Consider the following 24,742-nt stretch of genomic DNA (forward strand, 5'->3'; position numbering starts at 1 on the left):
TTTCGTATAAAATACGCTACGGAAAGGGCCGTTCCCTTTGGAATATGCTTTCCCTCGCCTCATCAGCTGTTGCCGCATCTGGGATCTGACGGATATGTGAAGCTCAGAAGTGATTGTCTCTCTCTCTTTCCCCCCCTCCAGTGATCTCAACTTCATCTTCCTGCCCTTGGTCCCGTCCATGGGGTCCTGGCCACTGTGGCCGCACTGCTGCGAGTTTACCCAAGCAGCTCAGCTGCATTTTTAAGCAACAGCTGCAAACACAACACAACAAAAACGCTTCAACCTCCAAAGGCTGCGAGTTGGATGTTTTTTATACCCTGCGATGCGACGCTTTTTTGCTGTGCTCAAGTTAGCTGCGACAGTTTGGCCAACGCGTGTATCTCACCCCTCTCGCCAGCACAGGATTGCCTTCCCAAGAGGTTTGTTTTGCCCCAATATTTTGTCTGATCGGGCTGTTTTGAGAAATAAAGTAGCTGGTGGGGGGGGGGAGCTATTTTTTTTAAATAAGCCTTTCATGTTAGGGGAAAAAGAATGAAGAAATGTCATCAAAATAATCACCGTCTTGGGCGCATTAAAATCCTGATTACAGCAACGTTTTTGCTTTGTTCTGCCCCCCGCCCAAATCTTTTCCCCTTTCCTAGCAGTTATTTGGATTAGCTCCATCTATCTGTCATACCAAGGGGGCTGCTGGATATGCGCCCCCCTCCCCTTGTTTCAAGGGCAGGTTTTCTTACAGGGTATATAGCCATTGCAAACAACAGCACAAAAACATGCAATCAGAGGGGTTGCGGCTTTTTGTGGAAAACAAGAGCAAAATAAATATGACTTTGTGTTTGATTTCATGTTTAAAAATTACGGTTTTATAAAGATGTCCTTTTTTTTGTTTTTTTTTTTAATCCTTTTTTCCCCATCCCAAACAAAGTCCACGATAGAAATCCAGCATGTCTGGCTTCCAGTGAGCCGATTCCATCCTGGGAAGCTGCTTATATCTCTTTACAATATTCACAGTAATAACAAAGAGAGAAAGGAAAGCCAGTTCCGAGCCTTTTCCTTCAGCTTCTGCCACCTTTTCCTTCCTGCTGGACCATTAAGTATCGAACAGGTGAGTTCTTTTTTCCTTATACCTGAGGGGGCAAAGTGCATTACAGGCACCACTACACGTTTCTGCAGAAGACCGATGGGTCAATTTGCGAGGTTTTTAGGTCCAGCGTTAAGAGTTAAACCACACGGGAGCAAAGATCCCCTTTCGCCATCCCTACATTCTCCTCCTGGCAGAACATTTTCTTACTTGGGTGTCGTCTTAGGCAAAGCCCCGCGTTCTTCACCTCGGGGTGGTTCTCTCGCTGGGTTTTATCCCATGGCCGTGACCATGCTGGATGGGTGCGGGTGTCCAAATGAGATGCTGGAGGATGGGTGGATGGGGGTAGGTGTCGGTAGGATGTGTCCGGAGTGGCTGAACGGTGGCAAATGCCCCATGGGCGCCATGTGGCTGGCGAGGGCAGCGGCGCTGAACGGGGACGATTTCTCCTGCATGCACTTGGACAGTTCCTCAAAACACTCGGAGCCCTTCTTGCTTTTCTTTGATTTGTTGGACATTTTCCTATTCCTGGTCTGAATTCCTTCCTTTTTCATGGTCAGAGGCCTGTTCACCTGCAAGAAATGAGAAAATCAGGCTCATGCAGACAAAATGACCTTATTGTGCAAAAATGAAAATATTTGGACAGCCCCCATGTGTTTTTCCTGGATGGAGACCTTTTTCTGGCCAAAAAAAAAAAAATGGTGTTTCTCTCTGCAGAACTTGTTTATATTGATTTGTTTAACAAAACCACACACACAAAAAAAGGCCTAGACATGAAAAACAAATTGAACTGAATTTGGCAGCTGATGACTCTCTTTCCTGTAGGCTTACCCTCAGTCCTTGTTCATTTCCTAATAGAAGAGATCAAACTAGAAGGCACATGTTGACCCAAATTCAGTCCTTAGACATGAGCAATCTTGTACCAGTAACCTCCGTTACTTAGAATTTAAATAATGTTCCAACATGTCAAGTGATTCCTGGTTAGCATTAATTTCTTTAAAGATATATATATATAGATATATATATATAGATATATATATATATACACGTGTGTATACATATACACGTGTGTATATATATATATATATAAAATAAAACAAAGCCTTAGATATCATTCTTTTTAAACAAAATGAAAGTGAAGATGCCCCATCGGGATTAATTTTTGCACAGAGCCCATTCCAAACGGCCTCTGTGTTTCTGGAGGGAAATAACACACAAAACATGCCCAGCTAAAAAAAGCCAACAAACAAGTGTGGTGGTTCTATTTTGCCTGGTTTGCCCAAGCGTTAGAAGCCAAGCTAATACATTGTAATGTCACTGAACTTAGCATCACTATGCTGACAAAGAATGGCTGTCACTTCCCAAGGGAACCTTAGAGACGGGGGAAGGAATAAAACAACAACCAAAACCCTGAAAGCAATAAAAGCCCAGTGTATACCGTGCAGTTAAGACATCAATCCCAGCCAGGCAAGCAGCGACACATGAGATGAGTAAATACTCACATTGTGCAATTTATAGTAGAGTCCGCAGGCGTTACAAACTGGGTCCCCGTTTGCATTACGTCGCCATAAGGTCGTGGTGGTTGTCTGACAGTTGGCACAACAAGTCCCCGCTCTCCGTGCCGCTGACTAACCAAAAATACAGAAAATTTAAACAAAAAATTAAATGTATTGACAGGAGGAGGGAGATCATGAGAAAGGTCAAGTCGGACTGAATATTTAGATTGGGTACTAGTTACTGTGATTTTTACAGGGCATGAGGGCTGAAGGAAATCTGTCCGTTTTATGTCTTGTGGCCGTTCGCGTTTGGTTTAAATTCAATGTTCTCCTATGCGGACGGCAGCTCCAGCCCCACGGCGCACCGTGTGTGCAGGGGGCATAAGGAGAGAAACAATGCATCTCTAACTCCACAAACAAACATTTCAGAGGAGAAAACAACATCTGATTTGGTCAGGTCTTCCCTTTGCAGGATTCTAGGACGCGTCATGAAAACGCATTTGCCTCCTTTTTAATTTTTGTTTCTTAAATGACCAGCTTCATTTGCGCCGATGTTGGGACTGCGTTTGAAAAGAAGAACGATCCTAAAGAATGTGATTTTTTTCCCCCTACTCTGGCCCTTTAAAGATGGACACAAAAGAAAACCAACCGCATTACTTAACTGGGTGCAGTATTTATCAGAGCCATCACTGAAAATTCAGTTTCCATTTACAAGTGAAAGGGAGAAAACAAAACCGGCTCCAACTTTCTTTAAATATTTAGCAAACCAAATTTCATGCCTTGCAGCAATGATTCCACTGACCCGTCTGCCGCCTCTGTCCCTGCTCAGTGCCTTGGCTGACAAGCCCTCAAACAACTGTCTTAATAAAGAAAGCACACACCAAAAAATCCACCATCCTTACTTAAACTATTGTTCTGCTGAAACCGAGGTGGGGGGAAAGAAAAATGCCCCAACATTCACCCACCTCCCAAAACAAGAACAGGAAAAGTAGACCAGCAGGCAGCCAGTAATTTCTGGATGGGCCCTTGTCTAGCAGACCCTACAATAATACGTTCTTTGTGCGAGCACGCGATCGTATAAAGTGTTACGGAGGGACTAAGTGCACCCCGTATTTTGGGAAATAGTTTTGTATTGGAAAGCTTCAGCCCTGCCTCTGGAAGTGGTCAAAATACAACCCGTTTCTCTGCAATTGGATTAATGCTGAGGACTCATTATTTTCTTTCCTTAAATTAGCAGAGTTTACTTTTTAACGCGTATCAGTGGTGGTAGTTTCCCCGCGGCCTTGCTCCCTGGATATTTTTGCAATTAAGCCACTGAGAGGCATTGGGTGAAGCAGCAGCAAAGCTCAGAATCTCGGCGAACAGTCCCGGGCTGGGTTTCCCGGACAAGAGCTTTATTTTATTCCCTGTTCTGCCGGGTGCTGGTGCCGCTCGGACCGAGCTAAAGAGGAGCAGCGGGTTCTGTTCGCACTCGCTCCCGATTTACGCCCTGGCCCTCTGTAACTTTCCCAAAGCTGATGGACAACTCGGCAGCTTAAGGCAAGAATCAGGCCCTGGGAGACTCATATATTCCAGTCTCTTACTCGCCTGTGAGAAGAGGCCAAAGGCAGAAAGAGGGGGTACCCCCTACCGCAAGTACACTCATGCAACCCAAACACAATTAATGCCAGACTTCCAAGCACTGACATTATTAATATGATTGCTTTGCTATTGCATGTCAGATGAACGAGTTCCCAAAGATGGCCAAAAAACTACAGTGGGGAAAAAAAAAAAAGAGGGCAATAAACAAAGCTGTAAATCAATTGAAAACAAAACATTAAACCAACTAAACTGCAAGAAAACCTCTCCAGTGCCCCCCAAATCCCTCGCGGGGAGCGGAGTGTAAGAGTCTCCTAACACAGGGGAAGGTGGAAACCCATGTTTGCATATTTGAGATGGCTTTAGTGATACTCAGCTCTGCTGCTTAACTCTGTGGCCTGTCCCATTCAGACTGGAAAGCACTTGAGCCTCAGAGACGATAATGTTTCACTGTTGTCTTAACATTTTTCTATATGTCAGTCACTTTAGAAGGCGAGTCATTAAGAAGCTCGCATAGTTGAAATTCTGACTCACGACAGAAATCTTCTGTATCCCATCCCAGTGTTGGAGCAGTAATGCCAATTTTCTGCTCTCCAAACCTCATTGAAATGTGCCCACGAATAGCTGCGAGACTTGGGCACCATAAATCACAAAGCTCCAAAAAAATATATTTATTATTCTTAGCATTTTACGCATTATTTGTGGAGTAGAGTGTATTAGAAATTTCAAAACAGCAAGCATGACTGGCAAGGCTTGCCTATAGAAACTCTCTAAAGCTTTTAGAGTCAGGAAACAGATACACAAGGTTTCCTTATCTTTAACGTACAGATATCCGGATAGGAAACTACTACCAGGAGCTTAGAAAGGACTTTTTTTTTAAATCACTCAAATGAAAATACAAAGTATAGGTGACTCCATGGAAAAATAATAGGATTTTTTTAAAAAAACAGTAGGGGATTGTCTGGGGAGGGAACCAATATTAATATTGCCAGAGAATATAAGAGCGAAAATTACTTCATGGCTTTTATACAAATAATTATTAAGTAGGGAGCAGTAGCTTTGACTCATCTGATTTGTTTTGCTTTTTGGAGCTGGAACTTTTTTTGTTAGTGCACGGTGGAGGACATTGGTCTCATAACCCTTTCGCTCCCGGTATGTGCCCAAAAACGTCCCGAGAGGCCAAATAAATGAGGAATTAAATTAAAAGCTGTCAGCCGAGGATAAACGGGGAGACGGACACACGATACCCCGCGTGTATTGCGAGCGACGGGGAGGCTGGGGACGGAGGGTTCTGTGCCGGGGGGTGCAGGGGATGGGGGGGACCTGCCCCGCGGTGACCCCGGTGTGACTGACGCCCCCACGCCAGGGCTGGGCGAGGATGAGACACTTTGACTTGTGCCTGCGTGTGGTCCCTTTGCCTAATTTATCCCCAAAGCCAGGAGAAACAGAGACACCTACCAGCCTTCGTTTCGGTTTAATGAGAGGTCGGTTTTGACCGTTCATTTTGTGGTAGAGCCCGCAGGCGTTACACAGGTAATGCCCAGTGCCGTCTCTTCTCCAGAGAGGGGTAGCAGTTGCTCCGCAGTTCACACACTCTCTGCCTTCTAAATGGAAACACGAAGAAACCGGATTTCTTTCTTTAAAAACAAATTCACAAAAGCTTTTTGCATTGTCCTTTAGGCATTTTCCAGAAGTCAAAACAGTGTGTTAATTCAAGCACAGTCAGACAGCAGTGACATCTACAGCACATGCAGCAAGGAGCTCAGCGTTCCGCAAACGCCTGGACTCCGGTGAGTTATTTTATGTCATGATCACGAATAGGCAGCTCTCTCTGCAAGGTGAGAAAGAGTGACACTCTTATTGTGTCAGATGGAAGTTGTCGTTTCAATAACGAGAACTCCCTTAATCTGCGCCGGGCACCGCTCCCGTATCTATTGCACTCCGAGGGTTTGATCCTGTGTTCTCCCATCACAAATACACACACACCAACACACACACACCTACGAACACACAAAATACTAAAGAGAGAGTCAAAGGAAGGGGCTTTCTAGAATTAAATCTAAGCCGAAAGACCTCCCGCTCTGTGCTTTCTTTTTGTTGCAAATGCTACGGGATGAGAAAATAAAGCAGAGCAGCCTGGGAATGGATACAGAATGCCAAAGGCTCAATTATGATTTCTGTTCTTAAGGCAGAAAAACACTGTTAATGCTGATCTTTGAGGAAGTTCGGTTTCAGCAAGCTCTCTGGAAATCACTGCTAAAAACAGGCTTTGAGTTCTTTTCTGTTTCTGTGATTTTACAACAATACAGTTTGGATTTGGTAGGGAGCAGTTTAGCTTATTACTGCTTCATTATTAGTTTTAGTGGCCCAACGTGGGAAACAGGGCATTGTAGAATGGCTCTATTAAACCCCAGCATGTAACTCCTAGATATCTGTTTGTGCCTCAGAAAGCCCTCTGCTAAAAGTTCATTTTCCTCCGATGGTTCGAGGGCAGGTCTGCTTAATATAGAAATCTCTCTTAATATAGTTTATGCAAATCCTACAGTATTTAACTGGAGAGGAAATTCTTTTTTGCTAATAACTGCAGCAGGCCACGTTGAGTTCAGCGGGGCTTGTGTCTCCTTTAATCTAAGGAGTGGGTGGCTTTTAAACAACACAGTCTACAGTGAAAAATGAGGGGAGCTCTGCGGCGCTGCATTTGTAGCTTTTGTCCCTCCTCGGGCAGGAAGCTGCAGGAGTCGCCGTGTCGTGAGTCTTAGTTTTCCTACAAAAACACTGAGTGGTCACGAACTTTCCCCAGTTCCTTGCACAGGGGGCTCCCCTACAGAAAATAAAAATCACCCATAAAACACAACGAAACAAAAGCTTCTTACTTCCCCATTGAATAAAATCATCGGCAACTCAGGACGTCAATTAAAAAGTGCTTTAGATCCCTTTAACTTCAGAGACCTGGGTCTTGAATCTACTTCCAAACTGGGGAGGCTCGGGCTGCTAATTGCCTTGACTTACGAGTCTCTGTACTACTGAAAAGTACATATACATAATGGCAACTGTATTTAAATAATGGCAGAGGGAGTGTTTTTCCCCTCGGAGGAGCCATTTGAAACAGAGCTGATGAGCTTGTACAATAGCTGATATTTTTGTTGCAAAACTCGTAAGAGATCGCATTTCTAAATTATTGTCTGCTTTAAAAATAAATGCATGCGGTGCATTCATTAGCATAGATGTGCTGTGATAGATAAGAATACACACACAAAAGCATATACAGCCATTTATTTTTCAAGGGCTATCTAAATTCAATCTCAATATACCGTGTTTCATTTCCTTCCCTGGCTGAGGATGTTAAACCAGGAAGGTTGGTAGAATTACATGAATTGTCTTAATTTGTCTGTCTAGCTGCACGACTAGAGTCATTTCAAAATGGCATCAAAACTTCGCCCATCACCTAATTCGCCGATTTAGGACCGCGCTTTTATGAAGCAATGCAAGGATGGGTCGTGAGTGCAGTCAGTCGTTTGGAAACAGAGATATGTCTAGTTAAGGGAGGGGGAAAAAAGAAACATTTTCTAGTTAAATTTAGGCTGAAGTTAGTGACGACTGGGCACCTTAGGCTTTCACACTGGTATGTAAACTACATTTGAACTTTTGCTCCTGTAAAACGTGAAGGAAATAAGGCCCTCTGCGATGTGCAGCGGCCCGGCCGGCTGAGTTTCGCTTTCATCCTGCGCCGGGGCCTTGGTTCGTATTAACGAAGAGCCGGGAAATTATCGAGGGAGAAACACCTATCGCTAGGACGGCTCTGCGTGGAAGCCATGGGGGTTTTTACTGACTTTGGGGAGCAGGGTGGGGCTTGAGCCCCTCTAGGTGCCCAAGGGCAGCTTTTTCTCTCCAAGGGAAACTTTTTTTCCTCATGTAAATCCCTCTTTGTACAGCTCGATCCTGCACCGGTCCCCATGTCCCTCGGCCCCATCTGAGCGCCCTGGGGCCGGTGCCCGGCGGATCAGCAGCCGCTATGGATGTGTTGGCACCCACAACATCCAAGTGCGAGCTCCATCCTCTAGTTTAAAACCCCAGAAAAGTGGGACCAAGCCGTCACTTGCCGCCCTGTCCCCAAGAGAGCTGACACAAGCACCCAGCTCACAGCAGCCTGCATCCTCACCCCTAAAGAGCCAGCAAAGCCAACCCCGGCACACACGCACCCCCCACCTCAGCCCTTCCACCCCGGGGACGTGGCCGGTGCGCGATGGGGCAGGTCGCGGGGTGCAACACTCACCCGAACAGGATCTGGCCTTGCTTCGTGGCTTGGGGGTGAAGCTGGACGCGGGGCCCCCCAGGAAGCTGCCGGGGTGGAAGAGGCTGCTGCTGTAGTCGTGGGCGGCCGGCACGTAGGAGGGGTAGGTGGGGATGGGGTGGTGGGTAGATGGCTGAGCCCCCATGCTGGTGAGGCTGCTTCTGAGCGGGCTGGCGCTCTCCATCTTCATCCCCTCCGACAGCGACACTTGGTACTTGATGCTGTCTTTGTCCTCCTGCCGGGCTCCGGCAGAGGATGAAGGGGAGGCAGCGCTGGTGGAGTTGGGGTCCGGAGACACTTCCTTGGGAGGGGTCGGTGGGAAACCAAAGAGGTGGGAGCCAGAGTGCGAGGCCGGGGTGAGCGATGACACAGAGGCGGTGCTGGACGTGCTGCTGCCTGGGTACACCGAGATGGCCCCGGGCGCTCCCGCCGCCGAGGGGTGCAGGGGTGTCTTGGTGAAGGGGTTGACGGTCCAGGGGTTGTGGTGATGGGCAGACAGTGCCGCCTTGCTGCTGTCCAGCCAAGGGATCCCGGGGCTGTGGATAAGATGAGGCCGGCACATTTGACTCCCGGTCAGGCGAGCTGTAGGAACACAAGAGCGTTTGGGATCAGCATGAGGCAGCTCAGCCCGAAGCAGCTCTGGGAAGTCCCCCAGGTTCCCAGTCTGCGGGCAGCCGGAGGGGAGCCGGGCATGGGGAGAGATTTCACAACCCGGGGAAGGGCAGCCAGACTGGCACAGCGGCCCCTTCACCCCGGCACCGCCGAGGGAGATACCAGCCAGCCCCGTAAGAGCGATGGGCAGCAGCGGGGGAACCCAGCCACCCAGGGCAGTAGCAAAGGCACCCCCATGCCTCCCGCCCCACCCTGGGGAATAAACAGCAAACCCATTTCTGCTCTGTCTTCCGAGCAGCCGTAATGTGCTCTGTCTGGCTCCTCAAAACACCTCTAAAGAAAATCCATCGCCTATTTGAATCGGTTTCTATTTTGCATCCGGGAAGCAGCCGTGTCTGAGAAGTTTTAGCCTGTGCACACACTATTTCCCCTTCCTCTCTCACCTCCCCCCTTTCTTTCCCTCCCCTCCGCCAGTCCTTGGTTATCTCTAGGGTTAAAAATCCACCCATGCCTCCCTTTCTATCCTGTTTTCTTAGATCTCCTTTCCTCCTGGCTCCGACACACCAAGCGAAACTCTTCGCTTCCATGTAGGACACCCACGGCCCGAACGAAGGGGCCGGGGGTGCAAAGGAGGGCAGCGGGTGCTGATTTACCGTGTGCCTGGCTGTAGGAGACCCTGGCCCGGGCATGGGCGGAATTGGCGTAGTAGGGATTGCCCTGGGAATCCAAGTGGTTGAAGAAGACGTCGACTTCATCCGGAGGTAGGAGCTGCGCTGGTTCCATGTAGTTGTGAGCCAGTCCGGGATGGTGGCTCTCGGGGTGCTGCCCGTTGAGCACGGCGTGGTGGGCCATCCAACGAGGCTGGTCGGTGGCCACCTCCATGGCCTCGGGGCTCCCCTCCCACCCGCCCCGGACCAGGAGCGAGCGGCGCTCGGTGGGGGAGGGTGGTGCTGCTTGGGGGGGCGGGTGGTGGCTTTTGGCGCTGCCGGTGTGTTTTAGTAGATGGAGTGGCTTTTCTTAGAGAGAAACCCGCCGGGTGAGCGGGGTGCGCCCTCGGAAGGGTGGGGGAGAACCCCCGAAGTCAGCGTGTCCCTCTGTCAACAGGCGGGTGGCGGCGGCAGGTCCGGGGAAGCGCCGGGGCAGCACCTGTAGGGAGAGACGGGCGGGTTAGCGGCTCCGCACCCCCGGGTGCGCTGCCCGGCTCCCGACCGGCTTGTTTGCCCCGAAGTCAATGGATGGGGAGGGGGAAGCAGAGCCCCTCCTCCCTTCCAAAAATATCCTCTCCTCTAAAGTCCTGGCCTTGCGCCCCCCCTGTTCATTGCCCCACAAAATAAACAGAGATCCCATTTCAAACTCTTTACCAAAAAAAAAAAAAGAGGAAAAAAGTGGCAAAAAGCTTCCTTTTTCTTTTTTTTCCCCCCGCTCTCGCTACAAACGTCAACAGGAGTTTTTCCAGCTGGCTTCAAAAGCGGGGTAAAAAAAGGAAGAGCGGCCGATCTAATATAGCGTAATTCTAGCAAAAACTCCGACTGACACAAAAGGAGAGGAGAAAAGGGAGGGGAGAGAAGCAGAAGAGGGGAGAGAGAAGGGTGTTTAGCGAAAGCAGGGAGTGCGCCCTGGCAGCGGCGCGGCGCCCCCTCCTCCCCGCGCCCCATACTTACCCGGCGCGGGAGGCAGGGTGCTCCGCGGGTGGGTGCTGATGGATGCCTTGGAGGATGCGAGCGCCGCGAAGAAGGGGAGAAAGGAGGGGGGGTGAGGGGGAGAAAAATGAAAAAAAAAATGCGGGGTGTGGGGGGGAAGCAAAGCGAGCGCGGGAGGAGGAGAGGAGGCTGGATGGAGGGTGTTACTCAGATGGCAAAGCCGCTGCTCTGGCCGGCTCGGTCCCATCCCCGCGCATCCTATATGAGCGCTGGCGCCAGCTGGCCGCGGCGCCGCAGACGGGCCGGGGCGCGCAGGGCCGGCGGCCGGGCCAGCCAATCCCGCCGCCCCACACCGCCCCCAACCGCACCCCCGGCCCCAAACGGAGCCGGCCCGGGGCGGGGGGGGAGCGCGGCGCAGACCCCCCCCCTCCTCCGCCCTTCTGCCCCCGCCCGCAGCATCTTCGCCCGGCAGCGCCGTGGGGGCTTTCCCCGCCCGGGTTCTGCACGCCCCTGCGGGGCGGGGACGGCAAAATAGGGGGGTCCCGCCGGGGTGTGCGGAGGGGGGGGAGGTGAGCGAGGATGGAGTGCGGGAAGGGCTCGGCGATGGGGCCGGGTCCGTCGGGCACTGCCAGCGCCGCCGCCGGGATGCCCGGGGCTGGGGGATTGGAAATCGGCACGATAAATACATTAAAATCCCCTAAATCAGGCACAGCAGAGCGCAGCCGGGAGCAGGACAAACCCCAGCGTGGTCGTTCCCATTACGGTGGTTTGAAATAACTGGCTGAATAGGGAAAAAAAAAAATAAAGAAGAAATAAATGCGAGGCTTTCGGCCAGCCCCGGGGAGCCGGTACGGCGAGGAGGGCCCGGGCAGCGGGGCCACGCCGGGCGGGCTGCGGGGCAGGGTGGGATCCTGCCCGGCTCCCCGGCCTGCAGCGCTGGGACCGGGCCGGGGATGGGCTTTGCTTGTGGCTGCGGCAGAGCACGGCCAGGCCCGGGGAGCCCAACCGGGCCGGGGCCGAAGGGCGCTTGGGGACCGGCTGCAGCAGCAACCCCGATTTTAATTCCTTCTCCCATTTTTTTTTTAAACGGTTTTAACGTTTGCAATTAATTTTGTGCTTTGGGCCGGGGAGGAGAGGCACAGCCCGAATCAACAGGCGTTTGCTGCGGAGCTTGTAGCGCAGCGCGAGTCCGGTATGGCCAGGGCCCGGGTTGGTCTCCGCTACACCAGAAAGTACCAAACCTGCCTGGTTTTGGGGCGGAAAAGAATAATAATGGGAAAGTCACAATCAACCCCCCAGAGCGCGGCCGGGCGCTGCTGCAGATCTCGTTTCCCTGGCACTCCCCTCCCATTCCTCCGCCGCTGCTTTCGGGGGAAAACGGAAACGCTCGTAGCAGCCCCTCAAACCTCCCGAGCCAGGGATGCAGGGCGAGCAAACCGTCCCCCGCCCGGGGAGCGGGGCAGGGGGTGGCAGAGAACGGCCCCTTCGCCCGCCGGGCAGCGGCCGCTGCTCCGGCCCGACGGCGCGGCCGGGACGAGGGGCGCGGGAGCCGGTCGGTGCCATGCGGGCTGTGCCGGGCTCTGGGGGCGTGATGCTGGCGCGGGGAGCGGGGCGACCCTGAGGATGCTGCTGCCCCCGCCGCCGCCCCGCTCGGCGCTGCCCCCAGGGCCGCCCCCCCGGCGGGCAGCGCGGGGGGCTGGGAGCCGGAGCGGCCTCCCCCGGCCCGGCCGCCCCAGTCACTACGACGCCGGGGCTCTGACGTCACACGCCACTGCCAAATTCGCCAGGAAATGAACCTTTTTTTAAAAAAATTAATAACAATAATAATAATAATAATGACGGTAATAATAGTAAAACTCCCTTTCCTCGCCGCGAAGCCCGTCTGGCCGAAACGACACCGGGCTCCCTCCCTAACTGTTCCTCCACTACTACCCGTTGTACCCCACAAACGTCCCTCCAGAGGACCCCCAGCGCAGCAGCTCGCCGGGGGGACCCACAGCGCAGCCCGGGGGGGCGGGGAAGTGGGGGCCGGGATGGGGCCGCCGGAGGCTGGGGCAGGGGGAGCCGGCATTGCTCTCCCCCTCCCTGCATCCTTTCCTCCTGCACCCCAAGCTCTCGTTGGCAACCCGCCCCCCTGCCCCTGCCCTCGGGGCTGCGCGGCGGCGCCCGGAGCGCGGCGCCCCTCGGCCCCTCCTGCCGCCGGGGGGTCGCAAGCGGAGGCCCGGAGGCAGCTCCTCCGTCGGCTGCCGGGCGCGGAAGGGGCGGTGGAGGCGGCTTCTCCCGGGACGGGCTGGGTGGCCCGGGCAGGCCGGGAACAGGCGTTGGGCCGGGCTTGGTGGGAGAGGGGCCGGGGCCGGGGAGGGCAATGCCCCCCGCGCTGTGGAGCTGCCTGCCCGCGGCGGAGCGTACGCGGGCGCCTTAGGCCGGAGGTGCCAGGGAGGAAAGGGAATCAAAACAAAATGGAAAAAAAGAAACAAAAAAAAAGTTAAAAAGCAGAGAACCGAGCGAGCTTTCTAAAAATCCGGCTTCTCCCTCCGCGCCTGAAGCGATTTGCTTTCGACATGCACCAAAACCAGCACCAAAGGCACACAAATAACATCCCAAAACGGATTTTTTTTTGTTCTTATATTTCTGAAAGAAGGGAAAATATAAAATAAACGCAGGCGTTTGCAGGTAGGTTCCCAGCGCCTCGCTCTACCCGCAGCCCCGAGCTGCCGGCCCGGAGCGCACCGTGCCCGGGGGGTCCGTCCCCAGCCGGGATCGCCCCGGCCCCGCCGGCTCCGGCTCCCGCGCGGCGGCGAGACCCAGCGCCTCGCTACGCCCTTATTAATTGATATGGATGTTTTAATTATTGCCCGCCTGCCATCAGCACGGAGCCGCGATTTTTTTTTTCTCTTTTGTTTTTTGGTGGTGGAGGGGGAAGCGGGGTGGGCTGTTTGTTTTAGGCAGGTGATAAAATCGCAGTTAACGAGCTGATAATTCGTTCGTGTTTGTTTTAAAAGACAAATTGTAAAGATTAATCAGGCGGCTTGATTTATGGCGAGGCAGACCCCGGCGCTGCCCGGCCGGGGCTCCCTGAAGCCCCCGTCTCGGGTTACCCGGGGGCCGGCAGGCGAAACAAAACAAAAGGGGGCGAACGGGCAGCGGCGGCGGCTCCGGCCGCGCTGTCTTGTGCCGGGCTCCCGCCCCCCAGCTCGGCAGAGGGTCCGGCTGCCCCCTCCCCAATCCGCCGGGGTGCTGGCACTGCGGCCGGCGCCTGTTCGCACCCGAATCCTGCGGTTTGCACCCCTCCTCCCTCTGCAAAATAAATGACCCCTCCAGCAGGGATGAACGATTTCTGTTGAGGGAAGCGGTTTAATTCCCGTGGCTGAGCTGAGGGGATTTTCTAGAGAGCCGGCTCGCAAGATTTTACTTTTTATTTTCCACTCCCCGTGTCCCGTCCCTGCTGCCCACGTTTGGCGAGCGGCTCTCGAACGCTAAATGCCCCGGCGGCACGGCTGGGGTTTTTAATTGAATTAATTCATCCATCGAGAACAGCAGCAGCCTGCGCTGGCTGCTGGAGGCGAGCGGCTTAGCTCCGCTCCGCAGCCGCTGCGCACGGCTGGTTAAACAGCTCTCCCCTCAATTTTCTGCCAAAACTCCGGGGAGAGGGTCTGCCCGGGCCCGGGATCTCCCTGCTCCTCACCCCACTCCTTGCAAATGTCCTTATTTTCTCTCTTCTTTCTCCCCCCCCTTTTTTTTTCCCCATTTTTTCCAACACAACGTGCTCCGTTTTATTAACTTTATTTTGTTATTGCCATTACTATATTTTTCTTTTTTTCTTCTTTTTTAATAAGGGAGCTTTCCCAGATCTGAGAGCACAACTGGTTATTTTGATTTGATTGACAAGTGATGTCATATCGTTAAGGGAGAGGGGAGACGACAACATGTTTTAGCAACAGTTAGTAACGCCATGTGATGGAGTTGACACCTATGCCCGGGCAGAGGCGAAGGCAGAAAACAAATACCACCGGCCGTGCACACAGACCATTTATTTACACACCCGGAGTGGGGTTTCTATCCCTCCCGGTGAACGGAGACCTGGGGTGCAGCATCTCCCCCCGCTTCCCACCGCCTTTCCTCCGAACTACAACCCGCGGCGGCCGCAAGCAGGGAAGGCAGGAAAAGCTCCGTGAAAACACAGTGAAAGAGGGAGAGAAGCGCTCGGTCTCGGTACCCACGGGCGGTTTGCGAGCCCCGGGACGGGCCGGGGAAGGTGGCGGGGGGGGGCGCTGGGAGGGCCGCTATGGGCTGGACCGCCCCGACCCCCCCGCCCCGGCAGGTAGAGGAGCAGCCGGCCGCAGGTAGGAGCCCCTCGCCCCCTGGTCTGCCCGCACTGGCAAAACACCCCCTCCCCGGGTTTATTATTCCTCTGGGAGTGATTTTTTTTTTGAGAGGGGAAGTTCTCGCTTTCTGCCTTTTTAATTTATTATTTTTCGGCGTTTTCCTCCCTCTGGTCTGGGCTGCTTTGCTTTTCTTCTTCCCCCGGCCCTCCCGCCCTGCGTTACTAGCACGTATTAATGGCTGCTAATAGGGTTATAAAATGACACAGTTACCTCTTAACCACAAGACCCTGTTTAAGCTGCATTTAAAAAGCAAAAGAAAGAGACGACTCAGGGAATAAATCACGGAAGACTTAAATCTTTCTTGTGTTTTGGTTGTTTTGGTTTTGGTTGGTTTCTTTTGTTATTGTGGTGGGTTGTTTTTTTTGGTACATACTGTAGAAACTTCCTCGCTATCCCTCCATCCCGCAGCCGATTTCTGCGGGGCATTTCCCCGCCGTGGGAACTCTCGGTCCCAGCTTCCCTTCCGCCTTCACCTGCGCTTTGTCCGCATTTTGCCCGGTGCCCCCGCAGCCCCCCGGCTCGCTCGACTGCAAATAGAGGGGAGGAAAAGCCCCGGAGTGACCCCAACCTACCCACAAAAAACGCCTTTTGTGCAAGTTCCCTAAGAATAACGCATGGGGTTGATGCACACGCACAGCTGTGTCCGGAAAAAGGTATGAATATTTTTTTTTTCAGCCGCTATCAGGAAAAATTTCGTTCGCAGGAGCTGGCTGGATTATATTATTATTATTATTATTATTATTATTATTATTATTATTATTATTATTATTATTATTATTATTATTATTATTTTCGCAAGGTTACTTCAGGTGCAGCTGTTGCAGGAGGGAGCAAAGACGCCGATCCCGCAGGTTTGATTTGTTTCTCCACAAGCAAAACTTCAATAGGGAGGGACCGAGTCACCGGGGAGGGACCGAGCGGGGACCCGCGCTTGTCGCACGCCCGGCACCGGCACCGCCCGCGGGGCTTAAACCAGGCCGGGGTTATAAAGATGCTCCGGGGAAGAACAATCCCCGCGACCAAAACCCGCACCCCCGTTAGTGAAATCGCTTTTCTTATTGAAATCGCCTCAAATCCAGGCATGCTCCTCTCCTTGCTGCTTTTTTTTTTTTTTCCCTTGCCTTCCAGCCTCTGCACCCCAAAGCAAAAGGAGGATAAAGAGGGGAACTTTGCACGTACAACAACAAAAAATAAAAAGAGAGGGGGGGGTGAAAGAGCCCGCGGAGAGGAGCGGCCCGGTCCCCGATGTGCCTGGGTAATTTTAAATCATGCAAAGCCCCGTAAAGCTGCTGCACGGGACTGGGACGGGAGGACTCCCCGGCAGGCAGGTGCAGGGGGAGCGGGGCCGGGCCCCGCCGGCTTTCCGGGGCACAACAAACCCTCGCAGCTTTTTTTTAATGCCCAAATCTGCCAACAATGGGAGCGAGGAGATAGGATGTGGCTGCGGGGAGGGGGCGCGGGGCTCTGCACACCCTGTCTCCGGGAAGTGTCTGCCTGGTCGCCCTGGGTGAAATGCAACTTTCCAAGATGGAGATTTAAATAATTACCCCGGTGACAATAGGGGGGGGGAATATAAAAAAGCAGCACTCAAACCCAAACGCGGCCCGGCGGCCCCGCTCCCCGCAGGGTGCCGGTGCGGAGAGCGCACCGGGTACTCTCCGGTCAGAGCCCCCGCGGTACCTCCGCTCAGCTCAACCCCGGCCGGGCGGGAGGAGGCGGCGCGGGGGGTCCGGGCTTGCCGGGAGCATTTTTTGGTTCTTTATAAAAACCTTCCAGCTTGTCCCCAAGGAAAAGCGCCCCGAGCGGTGCCCTCCAGCAGCGGGACCCGCACCCCGGTGCGCTGCGGTGGCGGAGCCGTCGTGCCGGTGCCGCAGCCTCCGGGCCGCGCAGAGCCTCGCAGCCGCATCCCCTTACCTTGCCTTTCGCCCGTTCCTCGTTTTTCTTTCAGTTTTCCGCCCGATGTCTGGAAAGAGTCGGTTCTCCTCCTCCTAAGGCCGTTCCGCGGGCTGGGCAGGGGGCACCGGAGCCTCCCCCGCCTGCCTGCGCCGGGAGCTGCGGCTCTGTGCGGGCGGTGGGTGCGCGGAGCTCGGTGGAGGGGGCGGCCCGGGGTGCGCGCCGCTTAAAACTGGCAGCAGTTTTCGAGCTGAGCCCTTTTTTTTTTTCCCTCCCTTCCCTCCTTCCCCCCTTTCCTCCCTCCCTCCCTCCCTCTCTTCTCCTCTCTCCCTTCTTTCCCTCCCCTTCTCTCTCTCACTCTCCCGCATTCAAGGATGGCACAGCGAGCCACTGTGTATTTATGTACATAATAAGGCAGCTCGTCCCCTCCACTTCATTTGCATCATTACAATATCTGTACAAGCACATCACATTGTCTGTTGCTTGCACCTTTTGTTACGGTTGCTGTCACAGTCTACGCGACTTGACTTTCATATTTTAAATGAATTGATATTATACCAACAACACACACAGTCACATCCCAGGCGCTGGGAAAGCCGCGGTCCCAACCGCTCCCGAGCCGTTCGCTTCTTCCACCGGATCCCAAGGAAGGTGGGGTGGGAGGATCCGCTTTGTAGCATCAATTATTCGTATCATTTTTTCCTATTCGTATTAATTTTGTTTCCACTCCCTAGTGAAGGAAATGTTTTGGGCTTTGGGGATTTTATTTTTTCTTGGTGGTTTTTTTTTTATAACCTCGTGTTTCTTCTCCCCCCTCTCCCTTCACCAAACTCAGTCTTTTATGCTGTGCACCTGCACGTAACAGAGGCAGCGGTGAAGCTGGAAGAGGCACAAGCAGATATTACGCCACGACTCGTTGTTATAGCTAGGAAAGAAGCGGTAATTTACGTATCTCGTAGAGCACTAGGAAAATTCAGCCAAAACGAATGTTTTCGGAAGTGTTTGCGTGCCCAAGCCGCAGCTGGGCAATCCTCACCTGCTGGGTGTGTGCGGGGCTTTGGGGGGGATCCCCTCGCCAAGCGCCCTGGATGGGGTGGTGGGCGCCGGGGGGGTGCACCGAGATTCTCCTTGGCGGGCAGGTGAGAACCCTCACCCGAGGCTGCGGGAAAAACATATTAATGGAGAGACAAAGGCCGGACCGTCCCGGGGCGGGGGGGGTGGCCCTGCGGGAACGAAATACGGTGCAGGAAGGGAAGGAGAAAAGTTTCGCGGGAGAGGAATTATCATCATAATGGAGGTAAAAATGTGAGCAGAGGAAAGGGAGGGGGGAATCCTATTCTGCTGGCATTTTCTGTCTGTCTTTGTGATATGGTTCGGGGGAAAAAGGGTCCTTGATATGCGGTAGATAATTCTTATCAGCCCCACGCAGCCCATTTCCAAAGTAAGTGTTTTAATTACTCCTCCTGTATTACCCTTCATCCTCTGAGAGGAGATACATCGCCGGATTTATGCAGGGGGAAAAAAATACAAAAGAATGCGGTATTAAAATATATACATATATCTATCCCACTCTTTTTTCCCTTGTGCCTAGGAAGAGGGAGACGCTGTCGCCAGCCGCGCCCTGGAATCGCCCCTGCACGGAACGACTCTCAACCGAGGGACCGTCGCTCAGACAGAAAAACTATGGGAAAAGCGGGGTTTGAAGCCTGCAGATTTTTTCCCAAGCGGGGACAGATGGGGGTGTCGGAGCCGAGGGCTCGCGGGGGGTGAGATCGGCGGAGGCTCAGGGCTGCGCACCGCGGCTGTCCCGCGCTGTCCCAGGGCCACCCCCCAGGTGCCACCGAGGCATTTGGGACTAAGGGAGTGGAGGGGTTCGATTTTCCCCTCATGCCTCTGGATATTTTCTTCTGCTGTTTAGCTTTCGTACTAAAGATGTCATCTGAAAGTCTGGAAAGAAAGGGGGAACCGTGCTCTGCTCTCTTCCACGGTAACAACCATATTCTGCATAGTGAAAAATATGATAGACAGTGGAGAAGGTGTTGGTTTTTTTTTTTTCTTTAAAAAAAATAGAACCAACCTTTTCAATATTGATTCAACAAAAAAGAGAGGGAGAGAATTTAAAAAGAGAAGAAGCAGCACCAGCAGCAGGGAGAATATAGGCTCAGCAACTCTCCAGGTTCGCTTCCTTATTATTACTATCCAGGGGTAATTTTTCATCTCTGCTAGCTAATCTTTGTTCCTTGTGAAGATAATGAATAGCCCAATCCTTATCTCCTGGGCTCCTGGAGGCTGCTGGAGAATGGGGTTGAACAGGGTTGAAAATTGGTTCCAAAGTGCTGCTGAATAAATGGTGTTCCTTATCTCTCGCTTCCAGATTATCGGAACCCTTTCAAAACTCACACAACAAATACAGCCACCGCATCTAATGCATCATTTACCAGAGCAGATCTCCGCGTTTGATCGGCAGATAGGCAAAATCTATGTATTCCTTGCTTTACTTAGTATGCATGGACGCGGGGCTGCTGTGCATGCGGGGTGCCCCCGGCCGGGCCTGGGACACCCCCGAGGCTCTCAGCATATGCAGGTTTTTTGCTGTGGACTCTGTGGGGTGAGGACAGTGTCCCCTGCCTGTCACCAAGCCGGGTGGGACAGCAACCCACCTTGCAAGGTGCTGCCACACGGAGCACTTGGAATTTTGGGGTTGCTCCACTGGGGAGCCGGTGCCTTTGCAGGGAGAAGGGAAGAGGTGTGAGCGTTGTCCTGGGCACCCACTCACATTCGTGCTCATTCCTGCACCCAGGAGCAGTCACTATTCAAAGGGTGCTGTGACCTGGCTGCGGAGCAGCACACCAACACCCCCCCCCCCCCCCAAGAAAGGCACTTTTAGGCTCAGCTGTGCCCTAGTCCTGCTCCAGCCCTCAGTGGTCTCAGGGCCCAGTCTGTTAAAATCTCCTGGTGCCCCCCTTATCTTGTCACCCCCAAATCCCAGCAGCCGGTTTCCTGCCCTCCCCATCGGTGCTGCGTCATCCCCCCATACCCCAGCCACACGGCAGCCCAGGTGGTCCTGGGGGGAGAAGAAGAAACAAACCCCACAGAAAAGGAGTCCTTCGCTCCTGGAGTTGGTGTGAAGTCTGTTCCCTCCAGCTCAGGGCAGCAGCAGCCTCTTCCTTTCTTCCTTTCTTCCTTTCTTCCTTTCTTCCTTTCTTCCTTTCTTCCTTTCTTCCTTTCTTCCTATTTTCATTCTTTTTCTTCCTTTCTTCCTTTTTTTCTCTCTCTTTTTTCCGCTTTCTCTCTTTTTCTATTTCCACCAGATTATCTTCTTTCTTATTCTGCATATTATTTCTTTTTTAACAGTAAATATCTCCCAGCCTGTCTGTGCAGCCCCCAGCTCCAGAGCAGGAGATTCCCCAGCCTTGAGCAGCGGACAGATGTCCCCTCAGCTGTCACTCACTCTTTCTTTACCCAGCGGTGTCTGAGCCAGTGCCCAGATACCAAACAAGGTGACATTTTATTTTGCACCACCACAGCACATCCCTGCATCCCCAGTGCTGCCCTGGGCCCCCAGCCCAGGGGGCAGCAGGTTCTGTGGTGGGGACAGGACATCCACAGTGTCCTGGTCCCCTTTGCGTGACCAGCAAAGCTCATCCCTCCGCTACCTGGAAAAGGAGAGGAACTTCCATGGGAAGTTGCGGAGAAGCAGCAGCCCCAGCCTGTGCCCAAGAGTTTTGCAAATGTTCAACTTGTACTAATTTTTTTATGGCTGTATTCACAGTTGTTCCCTGTAAAAAATGGACCTGTGTTAGTTTATTAATAACCTAAACATTACGTATTAAAGACCTATGAGTGACACAAGATGACAAAAAGCTGTATTTTTCCAATATACACAAGCACACATTTAATAACCTTCTATTGCATCTCAGCTAGGCCTTCTCTCTGATGGTTCCCATGGCAACTGAGATAAAAAAGCAGCCATTTTCCATATCTCTATGAAAGTCTATTATATTGCAGGATTAGTTCATCTTCTGCTAAGGTCAAACACAAAGTCATACAACCTGAAATATTTAGAATCCATGTACATTCATTTTTTTATATGCCCTTTCATTTTCCACAAAAGACTGGGCTCCTCGGAGGTTTTATTCCCCAGAAAATGCTAAGCAAAGCAATAAAAAAATCATGATTAGCAGCTGATGAAAAGTTCAATTGTTTTGTATTTTTTTTTCTCTCTTTTTTTTTTCCCCTTTAGAGGAAAAAAAAGAGCCACTATTGTTGGGCAGATAGTGCCTTCCCCATTTATCTCTATCAGCGGCCGCGATCGCAGCCGATACCCGCCGCCTAATTGGGCTGGGGAGCAATTTGCGGGCGGACGGCGTCACCTTCTGGTTGAACCGGGTGCGACAGCGGCGGTGCCGGGGGGCTGGAGCTGCCCCCCCCGCTCTGAGCATCCCCCAGCCCGGCCGGGGAACGCGCAGGAGCCGGGGGGGGGTTCGCCCGGGGGAGTCCCCCATGGGAGGGACCCCGGGGATGCGCAGCTTTGGGACGGCACCGCTCAACTTGGCGCCGCTTCTTCAAAATGAATCTAATCCCGCTGCGGGCTTGCGAACGTGTGAAGTGAGTCTCTGCCTATTCCTGCCGCTGTTCGTTGTATTTATTTTGATGTTTTTATTTATTCGTGTGTTCTGATGAGGTGCTCAAAGCCTTTCGCCTGCAAGTTCCAGCTATCACACACACACACTTGGAAATATTGTGTTACGCGTGTCTGGGGTGTTCCCGTGAGCATCGATCTCCAGCGTGGTGTGCAGAGGGAAAGCAAAGTCACTTCTTTCTTTATGAAGGAGTTGGCAACGTAATTCAGCTGGGTCTTGGTGACACCTAGAAATGCAATAAAATAAGGCCTGGGCAGCCTTCAGACAGTTTGAATGGTGACAAACGTGTTATTGCCCACGACACGAAGAACTATGGCTCACTCTTTTTCCAAGGTCACTCCTGAAAACCTGGAAGATCCGAGGAGAGAATCTGTACATGTGGCTGTCCACACTTGCCGCTTTGTTCACGGGTACCTGCTGCAATGTGACATTTATTCTGACCCCTTTAAACGTGGAAAAATAGGAGCTCTGGAAATACATACAGAAGGGGAGAAGCTTGTGAATGGCAGAAGGATTGAATATTAATTTTTTCTTTCTTTTCCTCATCTCTCCATCCCATGGGGGACCCTCCATCCCCAACCCTGACCCTCCACCCAGCCTGGGTGACCTGGGTGACATAGGACACATGCCTGTGTGGAGTTGCCAGAGGTCGATGTGTACCCAAAGGTGTTTTTAAGAAGCTGTTTGCAGACGGGTGTTGCGCAGGAGTGGCCAGAGCTGTGCCCACCTCCCAAAAACAAGTAGCAGCCCCTACTCTGGGCAGCACACCTGGGAGGAGGATGCCAGGACGGCTTCCCCACCTGGGGACCCGCTCACCTGGGGCACCTGAGCACCCATAAAAGCCCACACCTGCTCCTTCCTCCCCTTTGGCCTCTGCTTCCTTCTGCTCCTTTCAGCAGAGGGCTGCGCTTTTAGGACTAATGCAAAGCTACTTTTAAGTCTTGGATTCTGGGATTTTGAGGTCTCATCTCTCTTTGTTTTGTTTTTTTTTTTAAAAAAGTGGCTACATTTCTAGTCTCAGGATCTGTACAAAAGAGAAGAATCCTACAAGTGTACCCTGAGTGGGAAGTTTGAAGGAGGAGTTCAGCGCGTCACCAAATGTAGGTGGATTTCTTTTTTAAATCTTGTGGTTTCTTTTCTTCCCCACTTCACCCTCACCATCCCAGGCAGCAGCTGATGCCGTGTTTGCCCATCTGGGGTCTACAGCCTTGAGGAAGCCTCTAGAAATCTGAGAGTAACTGTGTCTTCTAGCTAAAAAGGGGTGTTCCCCTGCTTGCAGTGCTCGCACCCTCTTCTCGAGGTGCTGGTTTTGGGCTCCTCTTGTAGCTCAGGCTTTTCTTGTGAAATCTGTTGCTGGGGATCAGTCAAGGCTGAGGTGCCCTGGTGCTGTGGGTGCTATGGGGGGCTGTGATGGAGTTCACTGCCAGGGTCTCTGTCCCCCAGCAAGTGGGGTTGTTTGTGTGCTGGTGCCTTGTTGAAGCTGCCAGGAATGTTGGGGAGCTGCGCTGAGCGCCCATCAAACCCAGCACAGAGCAAAAATGGTGGAGAAAAGGTGCCCTTTGCGCTGCAAATATTTAGATAGTTTCCAGTGGCTGGGTGCTGGGGGAAGCCTGGAGGCAGGTGGAGCAGCGCTCATGTGGCTTTTGGCAGGAGCAGGGTGGTCACTTGTGCTGGGAGGATGGTGCTGGTTGTCCCCTGGAGTGGGGGAGCTGGCGGTGCCACCGAGGGGGTGCTCTCTGCTCCCCCTCCCCGGCGAGCTCTGCGCCATGTGGTTTGGGATTCAGGGCAGTGGTGAAGTGCCCCAGTTTGGCCCCTGGTTGTTTTTCTGTCTCTGGGTGACATCTGGTGCTTTGCTGCGAGTTCCCAGAAAGAGGCCCTGATGGAGGATGTCGGGTAGGAAGAAAGGAGCTGACCTTGCTGTTAAAAGGCAACAGAAATGGGAATGTTTTGGGCTGTTTCTAGCAGACGTCTCTGGGAAGAAAATCTCCTTGCTCTGCTATATCAGGCCCTCATGGGCAGCTTTCCTCAGTTAATTGTTCATTTAACGCAGCACCGGAGATGCTTAATTTATCCTTGCCCCCATTGATGTGTCTGAAAAGATTTTGTGGGGTTTAAGAAAGGCTTAAGTCCTCTTGTTCCCTCATGACTTCATATATTTCTGGTCTTGTAGTGATGCCAACAAACCTGATGCTCTCAGATGAAAGATGCTCATCTCGAGTGGGAAGGAAGAGCATGGGGCCAGATTCTGCTCTGAGGCTGGAGCAATCCTGTTGAATCCAGCCCAGCATTCCCAGCAGCACCTCTTGAGAGAGCGAATCTCTTGCAGATCTCTGATCCCTGCTTTGAGCAGGGTCCCACGGGGGAAGGAAACCTCACCATCCCGTGCTCCTTGTGATGTGGGAGAAGTGGAGTAATTATCAAGATTAGCGTGAAAAAACTTTGCTTACATCTTGAGATGAAGGAATGTTTTAAACCCTCTTGGCTTCTCAGCTGAGGTCAAATGTGGCATCAGTTTAGCACCCATATCTTTTATCTGGGGAGTGGCAAGACTAACCTTTCGTGATGCAGGGTGCAAACTTGATTTAGAAGGGCTCTCCTTCAATTTATGTTCTCCCCTGTGTTGTGCAGTCCTGCCAGGTGATACCATGGGGAGCAGGGGCTGCTTTTCCTGCCTGGAAGGGGAGGAGAGGAGGAGGATGAGGAAGGCTGTGTTGGACATTTGGAGAATGGAGAGAGCGCAGCATGCGAAATGTGGCTGGGGGTGGACCTGTGTGCTTGAGGACAGTGTGGGCACGGTGACAGCAGGCAGCGCTGGCGATTGAGATGTATGGGTAGTCCCCGCTGGCCGCAGAGCGATCGGGTCCCCCGGTTCCATCTCCTCCGAGCTGTTGTCTTGCTGACAGCCTATCTCAAAAACCCGAATATTATATCTGCTGCAAAGGCATAAATCATCCCTGTGCCCCAGCTTTCCTCCTGCGCCACACGCTGCTTCTCCCGCCTTGTCCTGGGACATGTGGGGCTGGGAGGCAGTGACAGCCCGTGTCACCCAGCGCGGGGGGCAGCGGGGCCTTGGTAGCAGCCACTGGAGCTGATGATTCAGGTGATTAGTGCGAGGAGCACAAGCAG

General features: G+C 52.6%; 1 protein-coding gene across 4 annotated transcripts; it reads right to left on the minus strand.

The window, feature by feature from the left end:
* Positions 1-692: 692 nt before the first annotated feature.
* On the minus strand, positions 693-9,937 carry GATA2 (GATA binding protein 2; the record flags this gene model as incomplete). Of its 4 annotated transcripts, none has more annotated exons than XM_080350443.1 (5): positions 693-1,650; positions 2,581-2,664; positions 5,611-5,756; positions 8,426-9,025; positions 9,709-9,937. In XM_080350443.1, the coding sequence occupies 5 exons, from the start codon at positions 9,935-9,937 to the stop codon at positions 1,351-1,353; spliced, it is 1,359 nt and encodes a 452-aa protein (XP_080206569.1). In that variant the 3' UTR covers positions 693-1,350. The 4 variants fall into 4 exon arrangements, with proteins under 4 accessions (XP_080206569.1, XP_080206567.1, XP_080206566.1 ...); XM_080350441.1 differs by having other exon boundaries at positions 2,581-2,706; XM_080350440.1 differs by having other exon boundaries at positions 2,581-2,706; positions 5,611-5,789.
* Between the last annotated feature and the right edge of the window lie 14,805 nt (positions 9,938-24,742).

The sequence above is a fragment of the Nesoenas mayeri genome, assembly GCF_963082525.1.
Source record: "Nesoenas mayeri genome assembly, chromosome: 10".
Lineage (NCBI taxonomy): Eukaryota > Metazoa > Chordata > Aves > Columbiformes > Columbidae > Nesoenas > Nesoenas mayeri.